Raw genomic sequence first — 26,552 nt, 5'->3', positions numbered from 1 at the left:
ACAATGAATTTGAATTTTTCCAACCATTGTTTCCTCAATGAACCAATTACATGCACTTTTATAGAATTGTGTAGGTGTTCTCTAAGAATTTTTTCTATAGTATTATACGGAAAATTTTCTGACTTATGGTATACCATGGAAACAGCGTTCCAACCATAAGTTTTTTCTTCTGTATTTTTCTGAGAATCGTTGCCATGGGAGTGGCTATTTGAAGAAAAATACTATAGGTTCACCATCAGACTAAAGTGCTAGTATAGCTAACTCCTTAAGAACTAAATCGTTGACAGGCTGTTACAAACGTTTCATATTTGGAGTTTTGGGTGAAAGGGGTGAATGGAGTTACACAATGAAACACACGCTGAATACAAAATATGTTCTTAATATTTATTGATACATCATGACTCTATTTTATTAAGTCACAAATCAATATAAGATCACTGCAAGAGTTATCGACGCGTGCTCAACGCACGTAGTTGCGCGTGAATCTGCTAGTCGTCAGGTTGGGCTGCATCGACGCGAGCCAGTTGCGCGGCTCTAATTTCTGCTTACGGTGGTGCTGCCGCATAGCGTCGTCAAGTGGAAGCATTGGAGTACCCTCACATATCAACTATGTAATCATGTAATCCATTAGTCTCAAGTTCTTAGGACCTTTAGATGACTCCTTCTCACTATTTTTTTTTTTAACTTGACGTTCTCATCCTTCTCAATAAATCACTATCTTTCATTACTCTTTCGTGATTCTTTTTCTTTCTTCTTCTGTTCAGTCCACTTCAAATACCTGTCAATGAACTTTTCGCACTATTTGTATTTTCTATTGCACTCTTTGTTTTTCGCACGTTGACCTTGTCCCATGGCAGTTGGTTTGTGTGATATATGAGTAGCTTTTAAAAAAATACCACAATTTTTTTTTATATTCAGACTTGTCTTCAGATTTTTTCTGTACTGATTTTCACTCCTCGCATCTCTTCTCGAATTTTTCCCTTTCTTTATGTCTTCGCGTGTTCTCTTCTTCTTGTCTGTTTCAGCTGCTGCTGCTGCTGTGATCTATTTCCATAACGGTTGAAAGACGAATGATGTTAAGAGAGCTAGGTGCAAGCCTTTACAGTTTCACCCCCACTACCACCATCTACTTTCACCACTACTTTAGATGAGTTTCTTGACATCTCTGCTCATCGGATTGTATTGATCAATGCGATCGTGTAGAATTAAGTAATAGGCTGATGTGTTGGCGGGAAAGTTATCGTGAGATTCAAATACCAAACTTACATCAACTGGAGCATTTTTTAGCGATTCATTTTGCTTGGAGCAATCAAGGACGATGAGAGATATATGGATTAAAAATTAAACTTTGCTTAACAGTGGGGTATTTTTTGCTGTATCAAGATGGAGATCACCATAGGGATAATATTGCAAATTTTCATAGATTTTTACATTCCTTATGTTGCAATGATTAAACACACTAGCATTAACTCCTCTTTTATTTTTACGGTTCGTCTAGAAAGCTAAAATTACAAAGCGTGGTTTTTCCAACTAATAGGACGTTTTGACTGTCCAAATGAGTTTCGATGTTGTTAGCAAGAGTGGATGTTCATAGAGCTCCCAAGTTCGTAAACTCATAAATATGAACTTATCTTTCTGTAAATAATTAAGCAGTCGAATCTTATGATGATTCGACAGCACTGCATAAGGCATATGCCATTCAAATTTCGATATTTCTATTTTGAACTCTGCCCAGACTCGTACTACGTTAGCGTAGCCATTAGCCACTATCTGTGATTTCATGACTGGATTTAAATCAGTTCTTGATCTCGTAAGTATGAGTTCATGTTTCACGTTAAGAACAATTTTGCGATAGTCTTCAGTGAAGCCCAATATCATTGTTACGTTCAAGCAAAAAATGCTTGATGAACGCGGGGATCTTAATACTGATTGTTCGGGAATTACTGAGGATCAATAAACTGTTGAGTGGTAGTAGTTTAAATAGCGTTTATTTAATAGCGTATATATTTACAATAGCGGGTAGTGGAGCTCAGAGCGCAATTGATGTTGGCTCTTTGCTTGTTGAGACGTATCTGATTTATTACAATAATAGCGGAGAGAATAACTAAAGTTAACTATACAAATATACACTGTAGTCGTCATATGAGTCAGAGTAGAAAAAGAGATAAGATAAGAAAATGTAAGTTCTGAAACTAAAGTATGTATAAATGTAAAGTGAAAGTTATAAAATTGATAAGTGTTACTTTTAGATGATAAAGCAAAGATAAGGCTATTACAATTCCAGGAAATATAACTATTGCATTTAACGTATTGTGCTAAAGAAAATTAGAAAATGAATAGAGAAAATTAAAAGTTCACAATTGGCGTGAACAATCATATGCAGAGGAATCAAGACATCAAAGTAGCCGTTAATATTAGTTATAGTTGTTTCATCCGAAATATCAAACTAACTGGCATTTTCAGTCATTAGATCGTGATCAGGACTAAGTGTGAGCTAATTTTTTATGAGGGTCGTCAGACCCACATTTTTACATTTATCTATCTCTATAGCATTTATCACACGTCTAATTGCAGATACGTATGGTTGATAAGCATGGATCTCATAGTTCGCAATGGACTCGTCAAAGGTGACAGGTGACTGAATAATTAGAATCTTTTTCATGCTTGATACAACAACAAAAAAAAAAAAAAATACATATACAAGTTAAGAGGAGTGCAGAAGTTCATGTCGAGCAGCTTATATACGTTTTATGATTCTACGTAACTCCCATTATATTGTGAGGGTTTTATGTGCAACCTTATCGTTATGACTTCTCCACGAAAAGTGACTAATTCTCCATCCTGGTCAACTATACGTAATTGTATGTGATCAATAGTGCTCCCAATGATCGGTAAATAAATTATTTGTGAGGGAATTTCAATAATTTAGTATCTTGGCGGGATCGCTGGAAAAAATTCGTGGATTGTATGAACCTTTTTTCCGTTTATATAGACTCCAGTAGTGATGTTGTTCTTAACCTGTTATGTGTTTACTTTGAAAATAGCCTCCGGTAAGGCTGAGTTATGGGTAGCGTTGTCTTCTAAAACTTGTTCAGTGAAACCCAAGAGATGGCCTATAGAATCTTTTAGTCTAAAATTAATTGTATGACTACAGATAATTACACTACACAACGTTTTATTGTTGGGTTTGATATCAATAGTTATATCCTTAGGCTGTAAGACGTCTACTAAAAATGACTCGATATCTCGAATTTCGTAGCTATCTGTTGGAAAAACGACCACTTGATTACCTACGTAAAATTTATTATTACCTTTGTCAATATTTGGAATCGAATTAAATGAAAGGAGTTCTACTCAGCTAAGAGCGTAGTTGTATTTTAAGGATAACATAAGCGGAAAATACGGCGCTTCTAGTACAAAAGAAGTATCAGGCAGACTAAATGTCCATGTTTCTTCCATGACTGCTGAAAATCAAATTAATGATTTCTGATTATAACATTCCCGTATAGAATTTTTGACAATCTCTTCGATAAGAATAACAAGCACCAATGCCCAGAGATGAGAGAATTAAAGTCTTGATATTTTTGATAGTCATACTTAACCTTGTCAAGTACAGCATTAAATCTGAAGGGGGCTGCAGATCGCCAAAGCTGTCAAAGTAGGTAACATCATCACCATATTTTTGATACGCTACCCAATGAGTTCCAGGTTCATGCTTGTCATCAAGATTTATTATAGCAGTTTTAAGATATCGTGGTCCTTTTGAAGGTAAGTTATTTTGCATAAATGCCCCACGAAAATGGGGAATTTTTAGTTTTTCAGCATATTAAAGTAATTTAATGTTGGTTAAAGTTCGATGAGGGATTTTTATTTCATTGATTTTTTTTTCAACCACTTCCTGCGTATGGCTCTAAGTAGACACCTAATTCAGTTTTGTATGGTCGAAGTTTGAGAACTTTTCCAAGTGCAATAGCCTCCATAGTTTTATTGTTTCCTTGGCTTTCTTGCAGCTGCTGTTTAGCAGCCTTACTAGCATTTATACTTTTCAATATTCCAGCTACACCATTAGCTAGAGCACCGGTCGCACTCAAACTAGCAAATAAGGGTATTAGAGGTAGAACACTGCCACTTCGAGCAAGGAGAGGTGAGATACGTGGTATTTTTATACTTTTGTTACCACTTGCTTTCTTAAGTGCACTACGTGCCCCCTTAAAAGCCAAAGTAATAACCTTGTGTGCATCTTTGTTTTTATTATTTATTTTCCATAATGCAGCGTTAATGAGTTTACGCAAGGCAATGCACAGTCGCTTCTTACTATTTACCCCCATACCCAAATAACTTTTTAGCCTCATAGTACTCGCAATAGCTAGAGCTGCTGCATTTTCCCTAGTACTTAAATCTCCGGCTTTAACTCTTTGCCAAGCGTTCTCGGCTAAGACTCTATCTGCTGAGTTTCTAGCTTCGATGTTTTTTTGATTCTGAGAAGAAGCTTTGTCGTGCTCCTTGCACGGTTCGTCTAGTCTTATCTTACTGATATATAAAGGAAAGTCGCTAAAACCGTTGTAATCGCTAACCGCGAAAACTACTGAACCGATTTTGCAGAAATTTTGTACACTGATTCATGACACTTCCTAGACGGTTTTAGTACAGTTTTTATCTTACTCAATTTAGTAACAATAGCAATAAATAAGCTGAAAGTTTTTCAAAAAAAAAGCCAGCTTTTCACTTTAGTTCAGTATGATCCGCTAGGTGATATTGACATGAAATCGAGGCTACCTGCAACATAATCAAATAAGTGTGATTTTCATAAGCCGGAGCTTCTCGAAAAATAATTTAGTCGTCCTCCGGCAGTTCATCGAGCTGCATAGAGAATCTAGATGATAGTTGTGCAGCTGGATATCCCGATTACGGACAACACTCTTCTCTAAGGGGGAAAGGACCTAGGTCTCCATTCACCCTAAATCTCGACGAGTGCCACCAATGAAAAATTAGTCTAACCGATGACGTCTGTGGGGTCATACCAGGAGACATATCTAGCCAGAGCACAACCTACTCCAACTCTTCAGAGTTGTGTGGCAGTCCTACCATCCCGCCTGGTGCAGTCAGAGAATTTTTGGCTACGAATGTGAGCCAGGAAAGACAGCTCTGAAGGGCACGGGCAGCCACAACGGCTACCTTCTTAGTGGTCGTGTCCCCAGCGCATACCCACATGTTCCCGTCTGACGATGAGTGGTTAGTTATCCGGAGAACGATCCGAAGACGGGATATTCTTTGGTCAGTGATGTACCTTCTTCCATCACAGTCTTCGTACATAAAGACTTCCAGGGTAAGACTCAATCTACCAGTAGCCAAATTTTCATCATCAGGAATAATAATAAAGAATAGCCTGGAAGTCTCACCACTGGCGTTTTTTAGGGCCATTATAAGTATTTACGTTCCCTACTTAACCATCAATTTCATCGGTTCTTTTTAGGGGCCACCTAAGTGTAAACTACCTTACAAACAAATACATTTTTACTACCATTTCCGGAAGCGATTCGTCGACTAAAAGACTATATTAACTGAAGACAGGCACTATTAAACCAAGTCAGCCATTCACTGGCAGACGTCACCTGCGGAGTTGTTCTTCGCAAGGCTGGAAAACCCGGTGACCGATGACCCTATATTACCCTCCCTACTCTAAGCATTCAACCAGGAATCACCGATCCTCTCCAAGGTCTGCGCTAGGCAAACCTATAACAGCTATGAAGAAAAGAAAACTTGAGCTAACGGGACACTCTTTACCGGGCAAGTATCACTAACCAATCTCCCCATCTAACATCACCAAAACAACTGAATCTGCAAATAAAAAAGGTTTTTTAGACACCAACGTCTTCGACGTTATACCGGGAGACGTTGGGAAAGAGCACTACAACTAGCCTCAAAGCTTCGGACTTTGTAATTTTTCTCCCAATCAGTCTGTATCTTTAACAGCAAGCCAGAAAAGATCGCCCTGAGGTATCCAGGTCACAATTACTGTTAACTGCAGTCAAGAAAGAGTTAACTTAAAAAGCTCACCGGTCTTTTTTAGGGCCATTGGACGTCGAACTACCTTGCCAACAAATTTATTAAAACTTAACAATGTTGACAGAAACAGCCTTTATGGGTCACAAAAATTTTAAGCCTGCCAAAAGTTGCAAGAGGGTGAATTGAAAGAAAAACTTCAAATGTATCTAATAAATACAATTTTAGACGTGAAGAAACTGACGCAGAAAATTTATCAAGATTAGAACAAGAGTGTCAAAATCGACAAATAAAGAATCCATTACGTGAGAGATCAGCTTTTCATTGTACCCTCACAGCAATCTCTGAAATCTTCAAAGATCCTAATTCAGATTTTTAAATAAGTGAAAAATGTATTCGTGTTTTTGTGGCAATAAAAAATGTAGGGTATAAGGTTCAGGACTTCGTTGCTCTGGTTATAAAGTTGTGAGATAAAAGAAAAAAATTTTTTTTTTCAATGTACATGTTTTGGAAGTTTGAAATTTTAACAGGTCTAAAAAATAGCACTTTTTGTGAATTATACGGTAAAAACTGAAAATCAGCGGCTCCTTATGGCCAACGATTATCTAATAGCATAAAGAACTAACGGTACTTTTCAGCATGATTATATTTTTCTTAATTTTCACAGCTTATTATTTGACCAAATAAACTTAATGGATTCCGAAAAAATATGTTTTTAATAAGAAGATTTTTGTTCTGAGATGTGTCAGGAATGTGTGTCAAATTTCTAACTGAAAACGTTTCACATTACATGTCAACACTCCACGTTGTGTTATTTAGTAAGTCTTGGACTAAGCCGAGACGGAGGGCCGCTAGTGGATTTATACCTGGATCACCTCTGGCATGAAGTTTTACAAGTTTAGCACCTGGACTGCAGTACTGATAGCCAGGTGTGTAAAGTTTAACGGGTAAAGTGTTTACAATGCTATTCAGGAGACCACGTCTTTTTTTACCATGTTATGTATGATCATCACTCTTCGGAGGTTGGATCATGACTGAGCTCTAGAGAAACGAATCATCGTATTTATTGTCTACAAGTAAAGAAGGTAAAAGAAGACAAAGAGCGATAGCCAATGGAGTATGTTGAAGTGGAAGAAGCTTCTGGAGAGGAAATATTCCTATATCAGGAGTTACCTCAGCCTGTAGCAATCGTTCTAACAAGAGTTGATCATACATGTATGACGTCTTGTCAAATGCACAAATAGTAGTTTTAAATAAAAGCAATTTTTGTCCCGCGTAATTGGACAAAAGTACCATTTTTGGGGTGGTATCGTAAAAATTCTTGTTTCGTTCTGCATTGCATGATCAACCGTTCCTACATGTATTAATGCATTTATTATAGCAAATGTAAAAGTATTTCAAATGCGCTAATCACGTGTAACGTTATTATCATGTATAATTATAGATATTTTATGCATGCGCTTGCTCAAATGCGTACTAATAATCGAAATTTTCACTATTTTAATATCGGATTCTCAAAGACCTATTAAAATTAGGTGTAATCTAATTTTCTTAGTTTCTATTATACTAGATTCTTTACAGCAAATGGTGACGTGAATAAAAAGAGTCGTTTGTTTGAGTCCACTGTAAGTTTGTCATAGTAATAATTATGACAATACCGATGATATGAAAACAACTATTCGAAATCAGATGGACAGTGATAATGAAAATATTTTTAAGAAACCAATTTTTACAAATAGTTGATAAAAACTGAAAAGTTTTTTCAGATTTGGTGTATGGGTTTTGGAAAGAAGACTAAAAATTAGATAAATGGTACCACTTGTAGAAAAACATTTTAATACAACTTGCATCACTCAGGATGATTTAAATTAATATTATGTACTTCTGGAAACTCCCAGTGCACATCAAAAGGGATTTAGCAAAAGCGAACCTATTCAAACGCATCATAGTAATAAAATCAATGAAGTTACTGCTCCTATGTTTGATCTTCTCAGTAAAAAAGGAAGGATCATTTTTACCTTACTGTAAAATTGCTACTCCAACGCAGCAGCAAGTAAATTATGTACACTGAGACAATCCAAATAAAATGGTAGATCGTCTACGCTTACTTATAGCTGAAAGATTGGCATTCAACTTTAGTCATGATAATGGGATCATTTTAATTATTACAGAGTTACGAGGAGAAGGGTACATATACTGAATCATAGATAAATTTAAGTTAGTATCGCAATACGCATCAGCGTGTTGGGACGTAAGCTAAGTAAGACTGGAAGCAGCATTTGAGGTCTTCCTGGGATTAAATACAAAGTCATTGCTGATAGTCAGTACAATTTATAAATCAGAAGATTGTGCAATGTGGCAGTAGCAACGAACCTAAACGTTGCCATCGGCATTAGTCGTATGTAAAGTGTTATGAATGAGTATGATAATCTAAAAACAAAGATGAGTAATTCAAATGATTCATTTTTTAAAAAATAGCTTATTTGGAGAAGGAAATAAATATTATAAATGGAGTATCATCTCAGATTTCTAACAGTACTTTAAATGATAATTAGAGCAGATAAGTATACTGGTTGTAGTAGTGATCTACTTTTACATTCATTTACCAGACGCCGACGAGGATAGAGTGTAAGAAGAAAATTGTAGTGGAAGAACTATACAAACCAGCTCACCGTAACTATCTACGTCAAAAGTATGATAAAGAAAGATTGAATAAAACACGGCATGTTGATCTCGTTGAAATAGTACCGTATGCTAGAGAAACAAAGGTTATAGATACATGCGTACTGTTAACATATTTTTAAAAGTATGCGTAGGCCGTACCAGTGAAACCCAAAACTGGGGATGACGTCACAGCAGCAATGAAATGTATACTTAATTAAGAAAGAGTACTAAAAAATAAACGAACCAATAGAAGTAGAGAATTAGGTATCAAATTTCTCAATATCTTATGAAAAAGTCAAAATTCACTCTTTATGTTACTTACAGTAACCTTAAAGCATCAATGTGTGAAAAATTAAATCACAGATTAAATGAAAAAGAATATGGGTTGAATTCAGTTTAAATACCAACTATAAATTGCTAGATTTACTGCCAAAGCATCACACAACATTTATGAAACTGAAAGATATTACATTGACGCATGAAGTTAAACTTCTGATACGCTTTTATTCTCAAGGTGAGCTATGAAGAAAAATTCTGAAATTTATAGATAATGATAAAGTCTATAGAAGCAAAGTAACAAATGCTTTCAAAAAAACTTATGCACCAAATACGTCAACAAAGATTTATACAATCACTAAAGTAACACATACAAATTCAACGTTTAATGTATAATATTTGATAAATCTCATAATAGTTAGATTGGTATATCTGGTACTAAATGGAAAACAACAATAAAAATACGAACGATAAAGTGGTGGGAGCCCCAACCAACACCATGAATCTACTCGATTTGTTATACAAGTCTTCATGTTTTTTATTCAATAACCCTTTAGATATTTGAGACAAAAATTTTCAGTGTTGAGACTTTTTTTATAAAATTCTTCTTAAGACTGTATTTACAAAAGGAGGTAAGACTTTCAGGAATTGAAACATCTTTTTTTATTGTTACTGAGTTTTCCCAAGTTTAATTTTTTCCTGTTAGTGTTGACGTAATTTTTAATCTAGAGGTGTATTTCCCTCGCAACTGTTGGTCAGTATGTAAACGTTTCTTAAATTGCTTAAACATAGCATGTGCTGATCGGTAGGAACTCTTTTGAAATCTTTTTAATTTCTCTCTGGCATTTTAATGGAAGACTGACCACATAACGATCATTAAGTAAGCCTGAGTGTGAATAAACAAAGTGACTTTCACAATCCTAATTTTTCTTTGAATAAATAAAATTCATTAATATGGTGTTCTCTCTTATGCCAAGATTTAGTCTAAAAATCATCACACCAGATAATCAGACTGGTTACATACAAAGCACTTAGAAGTACAAATAGCTGTTTGATTTACTGGGCATCGATGACTTATTGAATTTATAACACGGTCACCCTTTTTACCTTCAGAGGCATTATTGAAGAGAAGTTTTCAAACAGAGGCCTTCATAGTTCTAATATAAAAAGAAATAAACTCTCTTAATTGTTCAGTGGTTGTTCAGTTTGTACTACTCCCTCGATGACTTTACCAATCTTAATTAGAGTTAAAAAGTGGCTAGCTACACGAGCGTTATAGAAGGTCACGCATACCGTGAAGATTGTAGTAGTAGTAGCAGTAGCAGTAGCAGTAGCATGAGCAGTATGACGCCAGCTTCACAGATATACCCTTACCCTTGTCCAGAAGAAAGAGGCTTTAAACAATGGAACCTCGTCTACTACAGTCGTCTTAGTCCGCTCTACTTTCAGATGTACTAGGAAAGAATCCTCAACAACGTTCTGCATAAATGACGGCTCCATAAGCCCCACTGGCCCCAAGCCACTCAGTCTTTGTGTTATTGCGGCAGCCCAGGCCTCATGTTTTCCTGACAACTTTGGCAACCAGCTCAAGTTAACAACGGATTTTGCTTTCTTTGATTGCTCTTAGCAGTTTTTTCTTTGCATCATCGTAAAGTGCCATTCTCCTCCACATCCTCCGTTCGCTAGAATCATTGAGATCTGCGACAGAGTGTATGACACTCCCTCCTCATGTCAGCGATTTCTTCGGTCCATCAGTAGTTCGATTTTCGTCTTGACCTTGCCGATTTCCCAAGAATACAATCTTCATACCATTTTTTGATCCATGGCATGGTGATTCTTACAAGTTGGTCTGCCTCAGCTAGTCCAGAAATTGCGTTTAGGTCAGATTGAGGAAGTGCATTGCCCAAGATTTCACGGAGAATATTACGATTAAGTTGCAACATTCTATTCAAGGGCTAGCGCCTTGAGCGCTTCTCGTAATACAGCACCTCGCAACTCACTAAGTTCATACGATATAAACTGTTAATTACTCGCCGAGTAGTCCTTTAAATCCTCCAGGCAGACACCCATCCTGCCATGTGAGGCGTTGCAAGCATTATATCTACTATTGAACTCCTGGTTCCAATTCGCCTGAACGACGTTTTGTTACTATAGTTTAACACGGTGTAGTTGAGGCTTCAGGCCATCTCCAACATCGCCTGCCCCCTCGTATCGGTTTGCATTTCACTTCAAGCGCAGGCTTTGGAATTTGGGTCGCTGATAATAACCACATCACCCCTCTTTCTTAACGCAAATACAGCTCTCTTCAAGAGCAGCGAGCTGCTTCTGAAAAATGCCGATCGTTATATTAGGGGAAATATAGTAACTTACATAGGTAACATGACCTTTCCTGAACCACATGAAATATTTACCGTTTCTAGAACTGGCAACCGCGCACATGTCCCAGTCGCTGACCATAACAGCCACCACACCTGTGAAATTGCATTACGAGCATGATAGTTATGGTACTGCTCACTTATCATGAGCAGCGCCGCTCCCGAGTCCCATAAGTATAGGTCAAGCAGAGTCTGCGAGAGCTAAGATCCCTCTAGGTTGTTCTGCAGGATCAGTGCCATCGTGTCTGCCTGACTTCTTGAGCCACCTTGAAAGCTGCACATACAGCACATTCTGCTGTATGTTGGAGATTAGCGTTGGGGATATTTCTTGGCAGAGGTATTCTCCACTTTTTTGGTGAGGCAGCCACAAGCCTTGTGACCACTCATACCACACCTTCAACATGCTTCAGTCAAGTATTGTTTAGGCTTACTTTTCGCAGGGCCGAACCTGCAGTAGACTCAGCCGAGCTGTAAGTCGTCTTTTGTACTGAGAACCGCAGTGGCCGCTGAGGACGCCTCAACATACGGGATCCGATTGCCCCTAATGCTCCTGGTTTACTTTTTTTTCCTCAGCTGGTTTGACATGGACCGCTCCTGGTTTAGTCCTTGGGCGAGTTTGCCTTCTGGTTTGCCGCTTCTCTGCAGCTTTTTAAATCTCATTCTCCAGAATTTTACTTTTTTCTCTCTTCACTTTATCAGTCCATTTGTTTAGAGTTTCTTTTTTTGTCTCCTCTATCTGATTATCTGATAATGGTCGGAACCGTATTTTCACTACTGACTGCCTTTCGCGATTGTTTCCTCTTATCCACTGGAGTGGCCGTTTCCCCTTTAGTGCTTCTCTTTCTCTCATCTTTTCTCGCAGTTGCTATCGTATTGGTTTCAGAGGTTCGGAGACTATTCCTTTGCTACTTTCCTCTTATTTGGTTTAGACCATCAAACGTTTCAACCACTGTTTGGATATTGTGTGTTATGTCACCCTGAATGTTGTCATACTTTTTGCACGAAATACTCAAGACTACAGTTCTCTCCAGAACCTCGAAGAAAGCGTTCTTCACGCTCTTTGGCACTATTAGCAGGTCAGGATCCAGCTCACTTGCTCCATTTCCTCCTTTCTTGTTTGTTATAATAAGTGCCATTCCTGCTGTATAAAAGTTTTGTTCGGGGATCCCCACCGACCCATCTAGATCCTCCCATCTATGAAGGCAGCCGTCGCGGCCTCCCCAACACATGTTTGTAAGAGGTGGTGCTGAACTGGGTGCGTAACCTCAGGATATAGCATGCCCTACCACACAAGCTCACCTCCACTTCTTCGAGCTTCATGCCCTAACTAAGAACACTGAAAAAGGCCCGCAGCGCGGAAAGACCAAAATTGCCACACCAGCAAAAACACTGATTTAAGCAGGCACACGCCAGACCAAGCAATTGCGAAAGCCAGACAAGAGCTTCTTAACTCCCACACCAGCTTGGCCCAACAGGCCCCCGCCAAACCAGCGAAGTCACTGCAGCAGTACAGCCAGCCTAAGCCGATTGATCAGACCTAGCCTCCCATCTTGCAGTCAGCAGGAGCCAAAGACAGTTTGTCTCATTTAGGCACGCAGTCTAGGTATAGCCTAGCTCTCGGGATCTCCCTTCGGCTGCTCACAGGTCGCACCGCTCAGCAAATACGGCGAGTCTTCTGCCCTCGGCTAGGGACCATCTTTTGAGAGTTTTCAAAACTAGTATATTAAGTAAATTAATGGAGGTATTTGGTTCTACTATGTCAAAACTACCATAGAACATGAGCCAGATCAAGACGAGCATCACCTCACAATGTTATACACCAAAAGGAAGCCCTTAGACTCCTTGAATGGCCAGATTTCTTAATCAAAAGGTTTACTGCATCTTTTTACAACGAATTTCACTGCTTAAAATAATGGAAAAAAAATGAAAAGAAAGAAAATGGATTTAAAAAAAATTAAAGAAAAAGAAGTTATGAAAAAATTAAAAAAAACGAAATTAAAAGGACATGAAAAAATACAATAAAATAAAAATAAAGATATAAAATTCAATGCAAAAATTTTAAAACAAACGAAATAAAAGAAATTATAAAAAAATTAAAAAATTAAAAGAAACAAACCAGGGGGTATAAATAAGTCATGGGACCCACGGTAAAAACGAAGTTCTTTAAACATAAGATGAGTGTCGGAAAATAATTTAACATAAGATGTGTGTCGAATAACATCATAAAATGAAGAAACACAATTTCTCAGGTAACAAGGGGATTGCGAGACGCATAAGAAGAACGAAGCTCTATAAGAATAAGTACTGCATTGTTTCTTGTCTTTTTTGTTTTCGTTTCAATTTTTTTTTTTTTTTTTCATTTTTCATTTCATTATCTTTTTTATCTTTATTTTTTTTTTTAATTCATTCCCTTTTTTTCGTTTCATTTTTTTTTTAAATAAGTTTATTTTATTTTTTTTTCATTTCTTTTTTAAATTTTTTTTTTATTTCATTTCATTTTCAATGTCTTTTTTGATTTCATTTCTTTTTTTTCGATTTTATTTTTTAATTATTTTTACATTATTTTGCATTTTATTTTTCTTATCATGTCATATTCGTTTATTTATTTTTTTCTCATTGAATTTTTTGTTGTTGATTTTATACCTTTCTTTTTTATTTTAAATTTTAATTGCTTTTCATTGCGTCTTATTAAAATTTTTTTCATTTAATTTCTGTACATATATTTTTCTAAATTAATGTTTTTCTGACTCATTTTTTTGAAATTTTGAAGCTAGTTGATACAATTTTAGTTTTATTTTAAAACATAAGATATTTTTAGAGAAGTGGATTAGAAATAAAATATTGAAGTGAAATGTAAAACATTTTTATTACTATAATATAAGAATACAAAAATTGCGCATATGTTAACATATATCAAATTATATTACAAATAATGAACTAAATATGAAATTTAATCACATTCGACAATAGAAACTATTGGTTTATGTTAACTCAAATAAGACACGTATGTTTCTGTCTGTATTTTATTTAGATATCGAGAAAAAATAGCATATATCGTCGTCCCATACCTTGTTGAATGTTTTTCAGGATCATTATTTATAGTTAAGTTTAATTTTTGGAATAAAAAATTGGTCAATAGCTTCGATTTTTTATCAGCAAAGTTTATGTTAAAATCACCAGCTAAAATAAGCGGAAGTTTATCAAAATCTTTGCCAAGCAATTGTGCACCTCCTTCAGTATACTCCAGTAGTGTTCAATGAATTGTATCAATTATATCTTCTGTTGTTCGATTAGGTTAAACATATGTGGCTACTATTAGTATTTTTTAGCCATTTTCCATTGTAGATATGGCTGAACAAATGTCTGCAGTATCTGTTGTTCGAACATTTAAATCATGGGTATTTTTTACTGTCATATGAATATTTAGACCAACGATATTGACTGTATCACCAATATTATGATATATTGCAACTCCTGCTGACCTTGCATTGTCACGTATAAAATAAACGATACAGTTAAATTGTCGTATGTCGATTTGTTGATTATTATCCATCTATGTTTCATTCAACATTAGAACATTACATTTTCTAGTGACTGTATCATTCAAATCAAGTAAATGTTTCCTTAGACTTTGAATATTAAAACATAATATAGACATATTTCTTTTACCTGAAATGAAAGTGGTAATCATTTGAGCTTTAGTCTCTAGAGAATTTAAAGAGAGCCTTTGAAATTCTTGTACTAAACTTATAGTCAAAGCAGCTTGTCGACGGTTATGATAAAATTTAAACTTAGTCGGATCGTTATCAGGTGTTACAATGTACAAGGCTTTAAGACTCGTTGCACGAGAAAGTGAAACGTCAACGAGTGATTGCGAATGCAATTTTTCATACTGCTAAACAACTTGATTGAACGCTCCATCTTGTGATTCGTGAATTGTCAGAGCAGAAACTGCTATCAAGGAAAATGTTTTCGTTAAACGGTAACTTCATTGTCTCTTGTTGAAGAAATATTTGATGTTCGTAATTCTATTGGTACGGCAGATCTGTTAATTCTATTTTTTATTGCGAATGAAGCAGCTTTTTCTGATTCTTTTAATAATTTTAGTGTAATCAGGAAATTCTAACCAAACTTGGCAAACAATATTATATTTATCGAAATGTAAATGTACCAACTTACCAACAGCGCTGTTGGCTAAGCCATCAGATACAGCAATGTCTGAAGTGATGAGATAACACTTATCTTAAACAAAAGTAATAATGTAAGGTTAACCAGTTGTATCTATTACTGATATTTTGTGTATTTTTTGTCTAAGAGCACTTTCATGTTGAACATCTTTTGATCCAACAATGACATTATTGGCTGCAGAAATTATTTTGTGTGGTGATTGTGGTAAAATTTCATTATTGTAACTATTAACATCTACATTCTTAAGATATAAACGAACTCCATCAGGGCACAATCTTTGAACTTCAGCTTTTGTGAAAAAACTTGATTCAAGAATATCAAGTTCAACATTTGATAATACTTCACCGTTGCCAATTTTTGTTAAAATAAAAGAAAACTTTTCATTAGCTTGCCTCGTTACTTAAGTAAGATGGTAAGATTTCAATTTTCACTATAAATAAGGCCCAAACATACAATTTTTAATTGATTTATAAATAGGTGTTAGTCTAACTGGTGGGAGTTGACTTAAATTGCCAATAAAAATAACGTCAATGTTTCCAAAATCATCTTTATGATTTCCAGTAATTTGTTTTAGATGCGTATCAATCTTAACCAAGAGTTCTGCACTGACCATGCTTATTTCATCAATGATTAATACTTACACGTATTTAAAAAGACATGTGTATAATTGTAAAAGTTTTGATGATAACAGTAATAGATTTGAAAAAGAAATTTTGAGAGCAGTGTGAATGGTTGTACCGTCAATTGCTACAGCAGCTTTACCAGTAGAAGCACAGGTTACGTAAGCATTGCTATAATCATCGGTGTCAATGAACTTATTGTATAATTTTACATTAGTTTGATAACAAATGTTTTACCACGCCTTGCAGGACCAGTCAACAACATTTGAAAAGGTGACTCATGTTTTTTCTGAAGATAATCAATAATGGTATCTAAGAGCTCTCTTTGCTCTTTGTTTGCAGATTTCATTAAATCGTAAAACTGTTCAGTTTTTATTAATTTTTTTTTTTTTTGCTATAACACCAAGTTTATTTAAAGATGCACGTTGCAAATCAGTGTTAACAGTACCTTCAGGATTGTGAAGCAATAGTTCATACGGGTTGGGTTTAAAAATTATGTTAGCTTGATGTTGTAAACCTTCGTCTAAAACAGCGTTTCCATCATTTTCTGTATGCAACTGCTTGCAAATTTCAAGAGTTTTCTGTATATCCAAGTTAGATTCAAACTCTTTTCTACGTTCTCAAATTAGATCGTCATTGTCTTTATATATTTTAATGAACTTATGTTCAGTTATAACATTATTTTCTTCACTTTTAAAAGGAATGTGTAACAGTACCATTTCTCGTGCATAATCATTAAAGCCACACATATCGAAGTTACGGTACCTAATAGCTCTAAGCTTTTGCCTTTAAGTATATTCTCGTTTATTATTCAAATAATATTTAGCAGCAAACTGTGCCAACATAACGTCTTCGAGACTATCAGGTCTTTTTTCGTATTTATTAAACACATTTTCTCTCCATATATCAACACAATCGTCATCTATTTCATTAAGTTCTTTGATAGTTTTTTTTTATTCTCATACGTTTTGTAGGGTGAAAAGTAGGTATACAAACGACTGCTAGAGATAATTTTGCCATCGCTTCGCGCAATAAGTACCAAGAAGCTTCCTGTGTTGACATTCCAACAGAATTAAAAACGTCAACACTCATTTTTCTTGTGATTTCAATTATACTAAATTCAGGATTTTCATTCATAATTTCAATAATTTGTCGTTGTAAATTACTTATACCTCGATTGTGTTCATTAACGTACTCGACAACGTAAGCGGCACAAGAATACTCATCTTGATTAATTTGAAAATCCATATTAGATTTTAAATGATGTAAAACAAATGGATTGAATGTATTGCGCCATTTTTCCGACGACGTTCGACGATAAAACAACTTTGGTCCAGCGATGCCAGCACGGATAATTTCATAATAATGTCCGTCAAACATGATGCCATTGTGACAATGAAAATCATCAAAATCCTCGTAATCAAAATTTTGTAAATTTATTCGAATCAGACTGTAATGTTTCTTATAATTATTGAAATTTTCTTCAAAAAAATTCGAATCAGTATTTTTCATTGGTATCAATGTCACAGTTTTTTTTGATAGCACGAAAGGTGCTCAATCTACAATTTTCTTTTTTATTTGGATCCATTTTTTTATAACAAGTGAAAGTGTGCTCGTCATTGATTACTTTGGCTTTTCTGACCTAATGTAGCTCTGCAAAAAATTCATCAGAAACTTCTGTTTCATTGTGTTTTAATTTATACAATAATTTTAATAAATTGTTCCATCCAACTTTGTTTGCTCTCATAGTCATGAAAGCTGTTGGTGCACCTAATTTTCTATCAATCGCAAAAAGATTTTTTTTTTCGATCAGCCCAATATCAAGCAGAATTAGGTATACATCGAAGAAAAGCAAGGTTACCTTCAATATAACTGTTTATATAATTTTCTGACTGAATTTGCTCTTTTGTAATATTAGTATATTGGCCAATATGATTGAAAGCTTTATTAACAGCATCTTGCACTCGCTGTCTCATAATTTTAACAGCCAATTACAAAAGATGTTTTGGATCTGCACCCCGACGATCGGTACGTCGAAGCTCACTAGTAGATTGCATAAATGAAGTACCATTAACTCCTTCCTTGTAATTTCTAAACTGACCACCATAAATAGTTGGTAATGAAAGCTCTTCAGCGTGTTCATCAAACAAAATACTAATAGGCACATTATTTTCGCCAGGTGCAATGTATAACATTTTATCTTTATTCCACATAAGAGTTTGCTGTTGAGCTGTCAGATAATATTCCCTTTGAACAAGCTCACTAACTTTATCATTATCAATCTCAGCATCATCAAAATAAATATTTAAGGTTTCCTCTTCGACAGAAGTGTTATAAAATGAATACAGTGGTGTCTGCACTAAATATATTACCAGTCCTTAACATCTTTTTTTTTTACAAGACCATGAACGTAACTCGATTTATGTATCAACTTTTTCCTAATGTGTACAAAAAAAAAATGGTCGTCTTAAATATTTTTTGAAAGTTTATTGACTGTTGTTTTAACATTAATTGGAACATTAATAATTTGTCCATAAATACCAAATTGGCCGTGAACATGTCGGAGTCTTCTTATTTGCATAAATGGAATTCTTAGAGAAATAAAAACTGTTCAATAAAATTTAACCGTGGTAAATGTGATGGAATGACTGGATGTGAAAGTCAGTTGTATGTAGATGAAAATAGAATTTTTTTCTGTCCAAACATTTTTTACACGTAGAACAAATTGCCACTACAACAATGCCTCTAACGAAATTCTATTAACATACAAATAATTATTAAACATAAAAATTTTTTTAAGAGTATAAATTAAAAAAAGTGATTATTCACCGGTAAAATTGATTACAGAATATTTTCATGTGCTGCAGATGACGATTTTCTATCTTTTTTTCATCAAAGCCTGTCGCAAACCGTGCAAGAATATTTTATTAAGAAAATTTTTTAACAATTATTATTTAGAAAATTAGTAGAAAAATTTAAAAGTGCTTGTGCGTGTTAATCATAGTTCGTATATTTCGCCACAACTTCATTATTATCTATTTCTGGGTCAACATCAGTTTCCGAAATACTATCTGAAGGCTCACAAATAATTTCAATATCAATTCTGTTTTGTAAAATAATGTTTGAAACTGGAATTAAAGGTATAAAATAAAAGTTTGTTAAATGCAAATGAAAAAAATTCGGAAAATCGTTCACTTTAAAATGAGCGAAGATTTGTCTTTCCATGTTAATATTTACATCAATAAAGTGATAATGCATGCATATATTTGTATCATATAATCTTGCAAATATATATATATATGCAATCCATGTCTCTAGACTCGTGGTCACTAGAGAGTATCTCATTTGCACTTTTGGGATTTGAACATAAACACAAAAAAAAAGATTGTTGTAGTAGCCGTCTCAGTTGTAAAAGTGTAATTGTAAGATTTAAAAGTTTTAAAAAACAAACAATTTCCAGCTGGCTCAGGTAGAATATCTCTATTATGATTTAAAGTAAGATCTGGTTGAGCACATGTAACACTATACTTGTACAGGGTATTATTAAATTCTATTGGTATACGGACAGAGTCCTGTATCGAGCATGGATCATTATTTAACGAGGCATTTGTGTATATGTTATGTCTTGGCTCCTAATTATTTGTTTTTTTTCTCTAAAATAAAAAGAAAAGGAAAAAATAATAATAATTAAATACTTACAGTATAATGTACATCCAAAAATGAAAATTAATACAAATTGAAATTTTATTACGTTAAAACATTAATTTTTTATTCGTAGCAAGTACAAAAGATTTATTTGTTGTTAACTTTCAGTAAAAAATATAATAACGTATAATACCTTTATGTGGAGATAATGCTGGGTGAAGTTAAAACATTTGTTTTTGTAATTGAAATTTTTTTGTATATCTTTGATAATAATGAGTATTTGTAATTTTACAAAAAAAAAGTACATTGTTATAAAGCACTTTAAAAGTTTATGTACAAAATTAAAACTTACTGGTCAGATTTCTAATCAGAATATCGTTTTTGTAAATTTAACAATTGTAATATAGGCGTACGTAATTATAATATCAGTATACACGTATGTGTTTCCTCCAATCCATTTAAAGAAGGATGTATACTTTGTTTTCCTGTTAAATATTTGCTTCTTGTTTAATCCTTATTATCACAAGATTTCTGTGATTTTACTCGAAACATACGTTGTACTCCGAATTCCCTTGCTCTTTCTGTTGAATTACATACTGGTAAAACATTGTTATTACAAATGACTGCTCTTTGTTGCTCATTTTGCTGTCGATTTTGTTGCTGATTTTGCTGATGATTTTGTTGACGATTGTCGTTTTTTTAAAATGTTCCTGTATGTCTTTGATGTAGCCTCAACAATTTATACGAAGAGTCAGAATTTAACTTGTTTTGAATTAATGTGTTTGAAACCAAAAATGGACTTGTGTCTCCTCTTATGCTTGGATTAATTTGAAGAACACTAAAGTTCTTGTTTAAGGTGGCAAAATATGGACTCGTTTATGATGCGGCATACTTAATAGGATTAAAACTTTGTTTTACATTATAAAAAGATTTAGTCAATTGTATTTCCGTCAATTCTTTTAACTTTTTCGATTTTGATTTTGAAGAAGTTAAACCCATTTCAACTTGATTTAAAAAACAAACAGATTCTCAAACTATTGATGTAGTTATTGCTTACACGTGCAAACTGAACATTATAACGCACTTTGTACCTACAGAAAATCACTATCACAAAATATTAACACTGAAGTCATTGACACGTTGCAACATGGAGAAAATTAACCTCAAAATGAAATACACGTGCTTTCTACATAGCACTCACTCAAAATTACTTGTCCTTACATAGACGACTGTCTGATAGGAAAGGAATGTCTTAAGAAGCCTGTTGCAGCCGTAGTTCATAATTGATGACAGCTGGCGCCACCATGTGAGAGCCAAAAAAATCTTTAAGCAGGCATTCGACAACTATTTAAAATACATTTCACATCGAATTAATTCATGTATATATATATATATGTATGTATATATATATATATATTGAATAGTTATATTAACGAAAGTGAGTCTCAGCCCCCCCACTCCCCCAACGCTCCCCCTCTATTCACATAGTTATTTGCTTGTTTTTACGTCATTTTTGATCAAATTATATTCGAGTAACCTCCCCCCCGCTCCTCCTCAGTTCTCCCTCGCTCTCCCTCTACCTCCCCTCTAAAAAATACTTATTTATAAAATTTTTTACCATCTGAAACGTTAAAAAGTATATGTAATTTAGTACCTGAGTCATACCTCATTTTTAGGGTTTTTCAAGTCTCTGATCATTGGTTTCCCTCTGTCTATTCTCTCCCCCTTACTCACTATATGTCTCTGAAGGACCATTATTTGTTTAACTTGATTGAACTTTTAAAAAATCTCTTTTTGGTCCATGTGTACTTTACCCAAATGCAAAATTCTTTATTAACTGAGAACTTCATTTACAAAAAGACAAAATTCAGTCGAAGGTATAATTTAATAGACAAACACCATTAAGCTTTCGAAACAATAATTCATTCTGTTAATTTATTGTTCTGACATTTTATGTGTCATTTTAGCCCACCTGTTTTTTTAAAACCCTTTCCACATTTTGCACATATTTTTTTTTCATGGTTTTTATGAATTAACATATGTCTGTTTGAATGTGACGATCTTTGAAGTTAAAACTTTTTTAACTACTGAAAAATTTCTTACTAAACAAATTTTTAATTTCTTATTCATTCTCTGATTCAATTTAAATAAAAATTCTTTTTGGATTCTTACATCTTGATAAAGCAACGTATAGTTGTCCGTGAGAGAATAAAAGTTTTTTAATATACAATCCTAAGGAATCAAAACTCTATCCTTGTGATTTGTTGATAAACATAGAGAATGCTAATACAAAGGGAAACTGTTTTCTATAGAAAAAAAAGGTAATAATGATGAGGTGCCAGTATTTAATTTTGTTCGAAGAACATAAACTTTGCTTTTTTTCCTTCCGTTATTATTTCTGCTTCTTTATTATACTTCAACGATTTTGTTATTTTTAATCTTTTGCCATTACAGAGACCGTCTTATGTACTTAAATTTCTCATCAACATTACTATTGCACTTACTTTTAATTTTAATTCGTGTGGTGGAAGACCTTTTCTGATATAATTTAAAAATTCTATTAGAAAATTAATATGTATGTTACCATCTGTTTTATCAACTCCTTTGTGAGTCGCGTATTCTGCTGTTGTGAACTTATTCTCAGCTTGCATTGATAGTAACACGAGTAATGTCGTTATTTTGTCTACTTAATCTGTTAGTGGGGGATCAGCGTGCGGAGCGCGCAGGGGGGCGTCAGCCCCACTAATATGAATATATATATATATATATAAATACGTGTATATACAAAAAATTATTAATTCTCATTTTACCCTAAATTGCTTATCAAATTCGAAATAAGCACCCTTAATAACCAATAACACGATATGTACCTCGAAATATACATATTTGTTGATCCTACATAATTTATTTGTAAATTATTTTATTATTAGTACAATTATTTACTATTTCAACATAATTTGCTTATAACATTCCAAATAAGCACCCTTAAAAACCATTAAAATTATATTGAATTCGATTTATACATACAAAATGATCCTACGTAACTTGTTAATTAATTTGTAAAAGTAATTATACAATTATTTACCATTTTGACATAATTTGTTTATCCAGTTCGAAATAAGCGCCCTTAAAACTATTGATACGTTCTGCAACTCTATTATATATGTTTATTTTAATAATTTATTTATAACAGTAATTATTAGGATTATTTTATTGCAAAAAAGCTTAGGTTAAAAAAAAAATCGGTCAGTATTTTATGCATCAAATGCATAAAATACTAATATTTAATGCGTAATAAAGCACCTTACTCGATTTTATCTACATAACCATATTTATGCTAATGACATATTTTTTTTTTTTTTATTTATTATTGAGAAAACATATTTATCATTTGTAAGGACAATTAAAAAATTTAGTAATTCAAAACTGTGCTTCCAGTAGCATATTTAATGTAGACAATAAGAATTACAATAGTTGTACACCTTGATAGCCCTGCGGTTGAAATATGTCTATGGGGGTTCGGCACCCTTACTTTTCTACGTCAACATTATTACGCAATGCTCATATACTTCTGCGCACTCGCTGGTAGAGGAACAAGTACTACCAGGGGACTGATTATGGTAAACGATATACTTAATTGATTTCGAGTAGGGTAGAGATACCTGAGTAACCCCAGTCACTGCATTGAGTTTTACCCTTTATTCTCGCTCAGTACAAGATCGTGGGTGGCAGCAAGCCCTCACTAATAGTCTGAAGCGTCCAGGCTACAGAAGTATGACACTATTAATAAATAATGTGTGCAAGTGTCCATAGCATTGTGTTAAAGAATTAAAAAGTTAAGAGAAGTTTTAAAAAAGGGGTATATCGTCAGTTTAAAGCCTCCTTACCTGACCGAGACTACAAGCAGTACGGTCTTTGAAAAGCTTACGCATACCGTGAAGAAGTTAGTAGTAGTATCAGCAGCAGCAGCAACAGCTCTCTCTGGGAAAATAGTATAACAACGATTGAAATACAAACACTTTGCATATTATTAAACGATAATCTATTTCCCCTATTGTAAAAATAATTCACTGAATACTAAAAAAGGCCCATTGAGCTAGTTTCCATCAAGATTTCATCTTTTAGCAAGTTGGTTACTGCCTGTAAGAGAGTTAATTAACGTATCCCATTGTTTTTACCTTTTCTGTTTGTCATTCAACTCTGCATTATTAGGTTTCCCATTGTTATCATCGGTACCATAATAAAAGGTATACAGACAATTTAACTCTTGAGAGAAGCACTATTAGCCCTGGATATACCTTGTAGTCTTGTTACATTATTAAAAAAAAAATGACCCACACATCGAAGACGATTGTGGCTACGTGTTGGTAAGACAATTTGCATGTCATGTTTATTATTGGCACATGCTTGTGTAACACTATGACCTTGGACACTTTCACAATCACGACCACAGTCACGGCTATGTCCTTTTTGACCATCATAATACTGATTGCTAACTCTCTAAAAATGTGAACTTACTTCAGCAGTTGGTCGTGTGGGCGGTGTACAGCTTAGTAAATGATGTGTTGTTTCTTGCCGTTTTTTCACGGTTTAAAAAAAAAAAAAAATACAATACAATATTATAATAATGAAAAATCGTTTTGTATTTATGTAATACAAGAATTTTCATGTTAGATTTATCTTTTTTACTACAATAAGTAAAAGTAGTAGAGTATTTTCGTTTCTGCACATTTTTTGCCGGGCAATTTCAAAATGTTTCCAATGAGACTTTCTAAGGGTAACACTCCTCTCTCGTGCCTGCTTTTATGTCTGGACGGGTTGCGGGAGTTGGAGCTGCGCACGACTACTTTTTTGAGCGCGCTGCTGGAATTTGTATTGATTAATCTGAAGGAAAATTCCATGAAAAAACCCGCCTTGAAATAGCTGGGGCTCATAGGAACTTCTTGTGATGAAAACAGCTTTTTGGAAAAACAATCTACTTTCATGAGGAATTGAACCCACGACTCTTATAGCGATGTTGCATCAGTTTCAAGCACGCCTACCATTGAACAAATACCTGTCTGTAGCTACTCTAAATATTATCAGTACTAGATAAAGACGCAGTCATTTAATTGAACGCTACTACTTGTGGACATGACTGTGTTTTGTATGCTTTTACAGCGTTGCAATGGTGAAAAAGATGGGAAAAAAATGTCCGATTGTACGAAGACCGATTTTGGAGATGAGCACTTCATTGTTGTTTATATGTTTAGACAATAGGCAGTTTCATCAAGTTTCCAGGATAATTAAATCGAAAATAATCACCAAGATACAACAGCAGCTGTGGATATTAATTATGATACAACATCAGGTGCAGAAAGTCATCGAGACATACATTAGCAGAGAAAACTGATTAAAATGTAATACGTAATAATGTAAATTTTCTTTTCACTAATTTAATTAAATATTAAATTTTCCGTACGGTTGAACAAAACCTGTTTAACTATGTCATTAATATTTTATTTCTGTACGCAAACAAAATTTTCCATTCACCATATCTCCACTCTTCCCGCCACCCTCACAAATTAAGGGGAAATTCGTCTTATTTCTAGGTTATTTTAAGCCTATAAATATAAGATCGAGCCCCCTCTGCCCCCATGGCCTCCTCACATAATTTTTCTTGTGTTTCAATGCCCTTCCACTGTCTGCGTAGAATGTTTTTTATAATTTGACTACATAATACGACCTCAAGCTCTACTTCTTTATTCAAGAAATATTTGTATATACTTTTTTAAGAAAACTTTGCTTTTAAAAATAAATTCTTAATCGCGTTGGAAAAAGTTCTATTAGGATTCAAAATTTGTTTATTTGTTTTTCTACACTATCCATGAGGTAAACAGACTGACTTCATACATACTAGTAATATATATGAAAGTACATGATAGTTGATCTCTTATGTGTATTAGTGCAGTTATGATGTTTAAAATTCTGATTATTGAGTATAAAGTTCTTGGTGTGTTAATTTATTTTTATGTTAAAAACATCTTATAACTATATGCCTTAGTTTCTCATAATTATAAAAAAATCAAAACCGTAAAGATTTAACCCTATGGGCCAGGTGCATGTCATGCAGCACCACTCTTGGTGTCAAAATCATGCAACTGCGGGTACCCACATTATACGTCAACAGCATACACCGATGCGCACTTTTAGTAATGGTCAATTAGTTAGCAAAAATTAGTATATTTATTCATCTGATAATGAATTTTATCCTAAAAACAGGCTTAAGGAATAACACACACTCGATTTGTTTTAACTCTGAAGCCTTAAAAAAAGGTAAACAGTTGGTTGAAAGTAGTCATGTGTGCGATGTTACAGAATTTCAAAGTGATGGAGTTAGCAATTTCACAACTGCCGTCGTAATAAGGCAGACCTCGGTAACTTCAGCTCCCTACAAAGTTAACCTGCATGTACGTTTTATTCAGATTATTTTGAAAATTGTCTAAGTTGCAATGCACATGAAAATTACCTTTATTTACAGTTGGATAATCATCGAAATTTATGTAATTTTACTCCATCTGTCTTTGCGCTACTGTTACACTGAACAACACAGCATTTTCCTACACCAATATTTCATAAACGTTTAAATAATAGAAATCACAATGATCATGTATTATTTCGCGTATTTATCTTTCTTTTTGCCGTCTGCTTATGAGAGTGTGCTCTATCGAAAACTAACAAGGCTTCATTAATATATTGTTACGTTCAAACATTTTACAACCGTTCTTGGCACTACATAGTT

At 34.1% G+C, this 26,552-nt stretch overlaps 2 protein-coding genes across 4 annotated transcripts in view; one reads left to right on the top strand and one right to left on the bottom strand.

Moving 5' to 3' along the window:
- Positions 1-26,552, top strand: part of alphaSnap (Alpha-soluble NSF attachment protein) — a 242,775-nt gene that overhangs the window by 84,360 nt on the left and 131,863 nt on the right. The window lies entirely within an intron of this gene.
- On the bottom strand, positions 12,929-20,412 carry LOC149375280 (uncharacterized). The gene is given in 5 exon segments (XM_089589267.1): positions 12,929-13,003; positions 17,123-17,628; positions 18,757-18,810; positions 18,813-18,882; positions 20,326-20,412. Coding segments are annotated over 5 exon segments (792 nt in total).

Source organism: Copidosoma floridanum, unplaced genomic scaffold, assembly GCF_036245765.1.
Source record: "Copidosoma floridanum isolate Cflo_tuat_1 unplaced genomic scaffold, Cflo_Japanese_pri ptg000008l, whole genome shotgun sequence".
NCBI classification, from domain to species: Eukaryota; Metazoa; Arthropoda; class Insecta; order Hymenoptera; family Encyrtidae; genus Copidosoma; species Copidosoma floridanum.
This window is presented reverse-complemented; position numbering and strand designations above follow the sequence as displayed.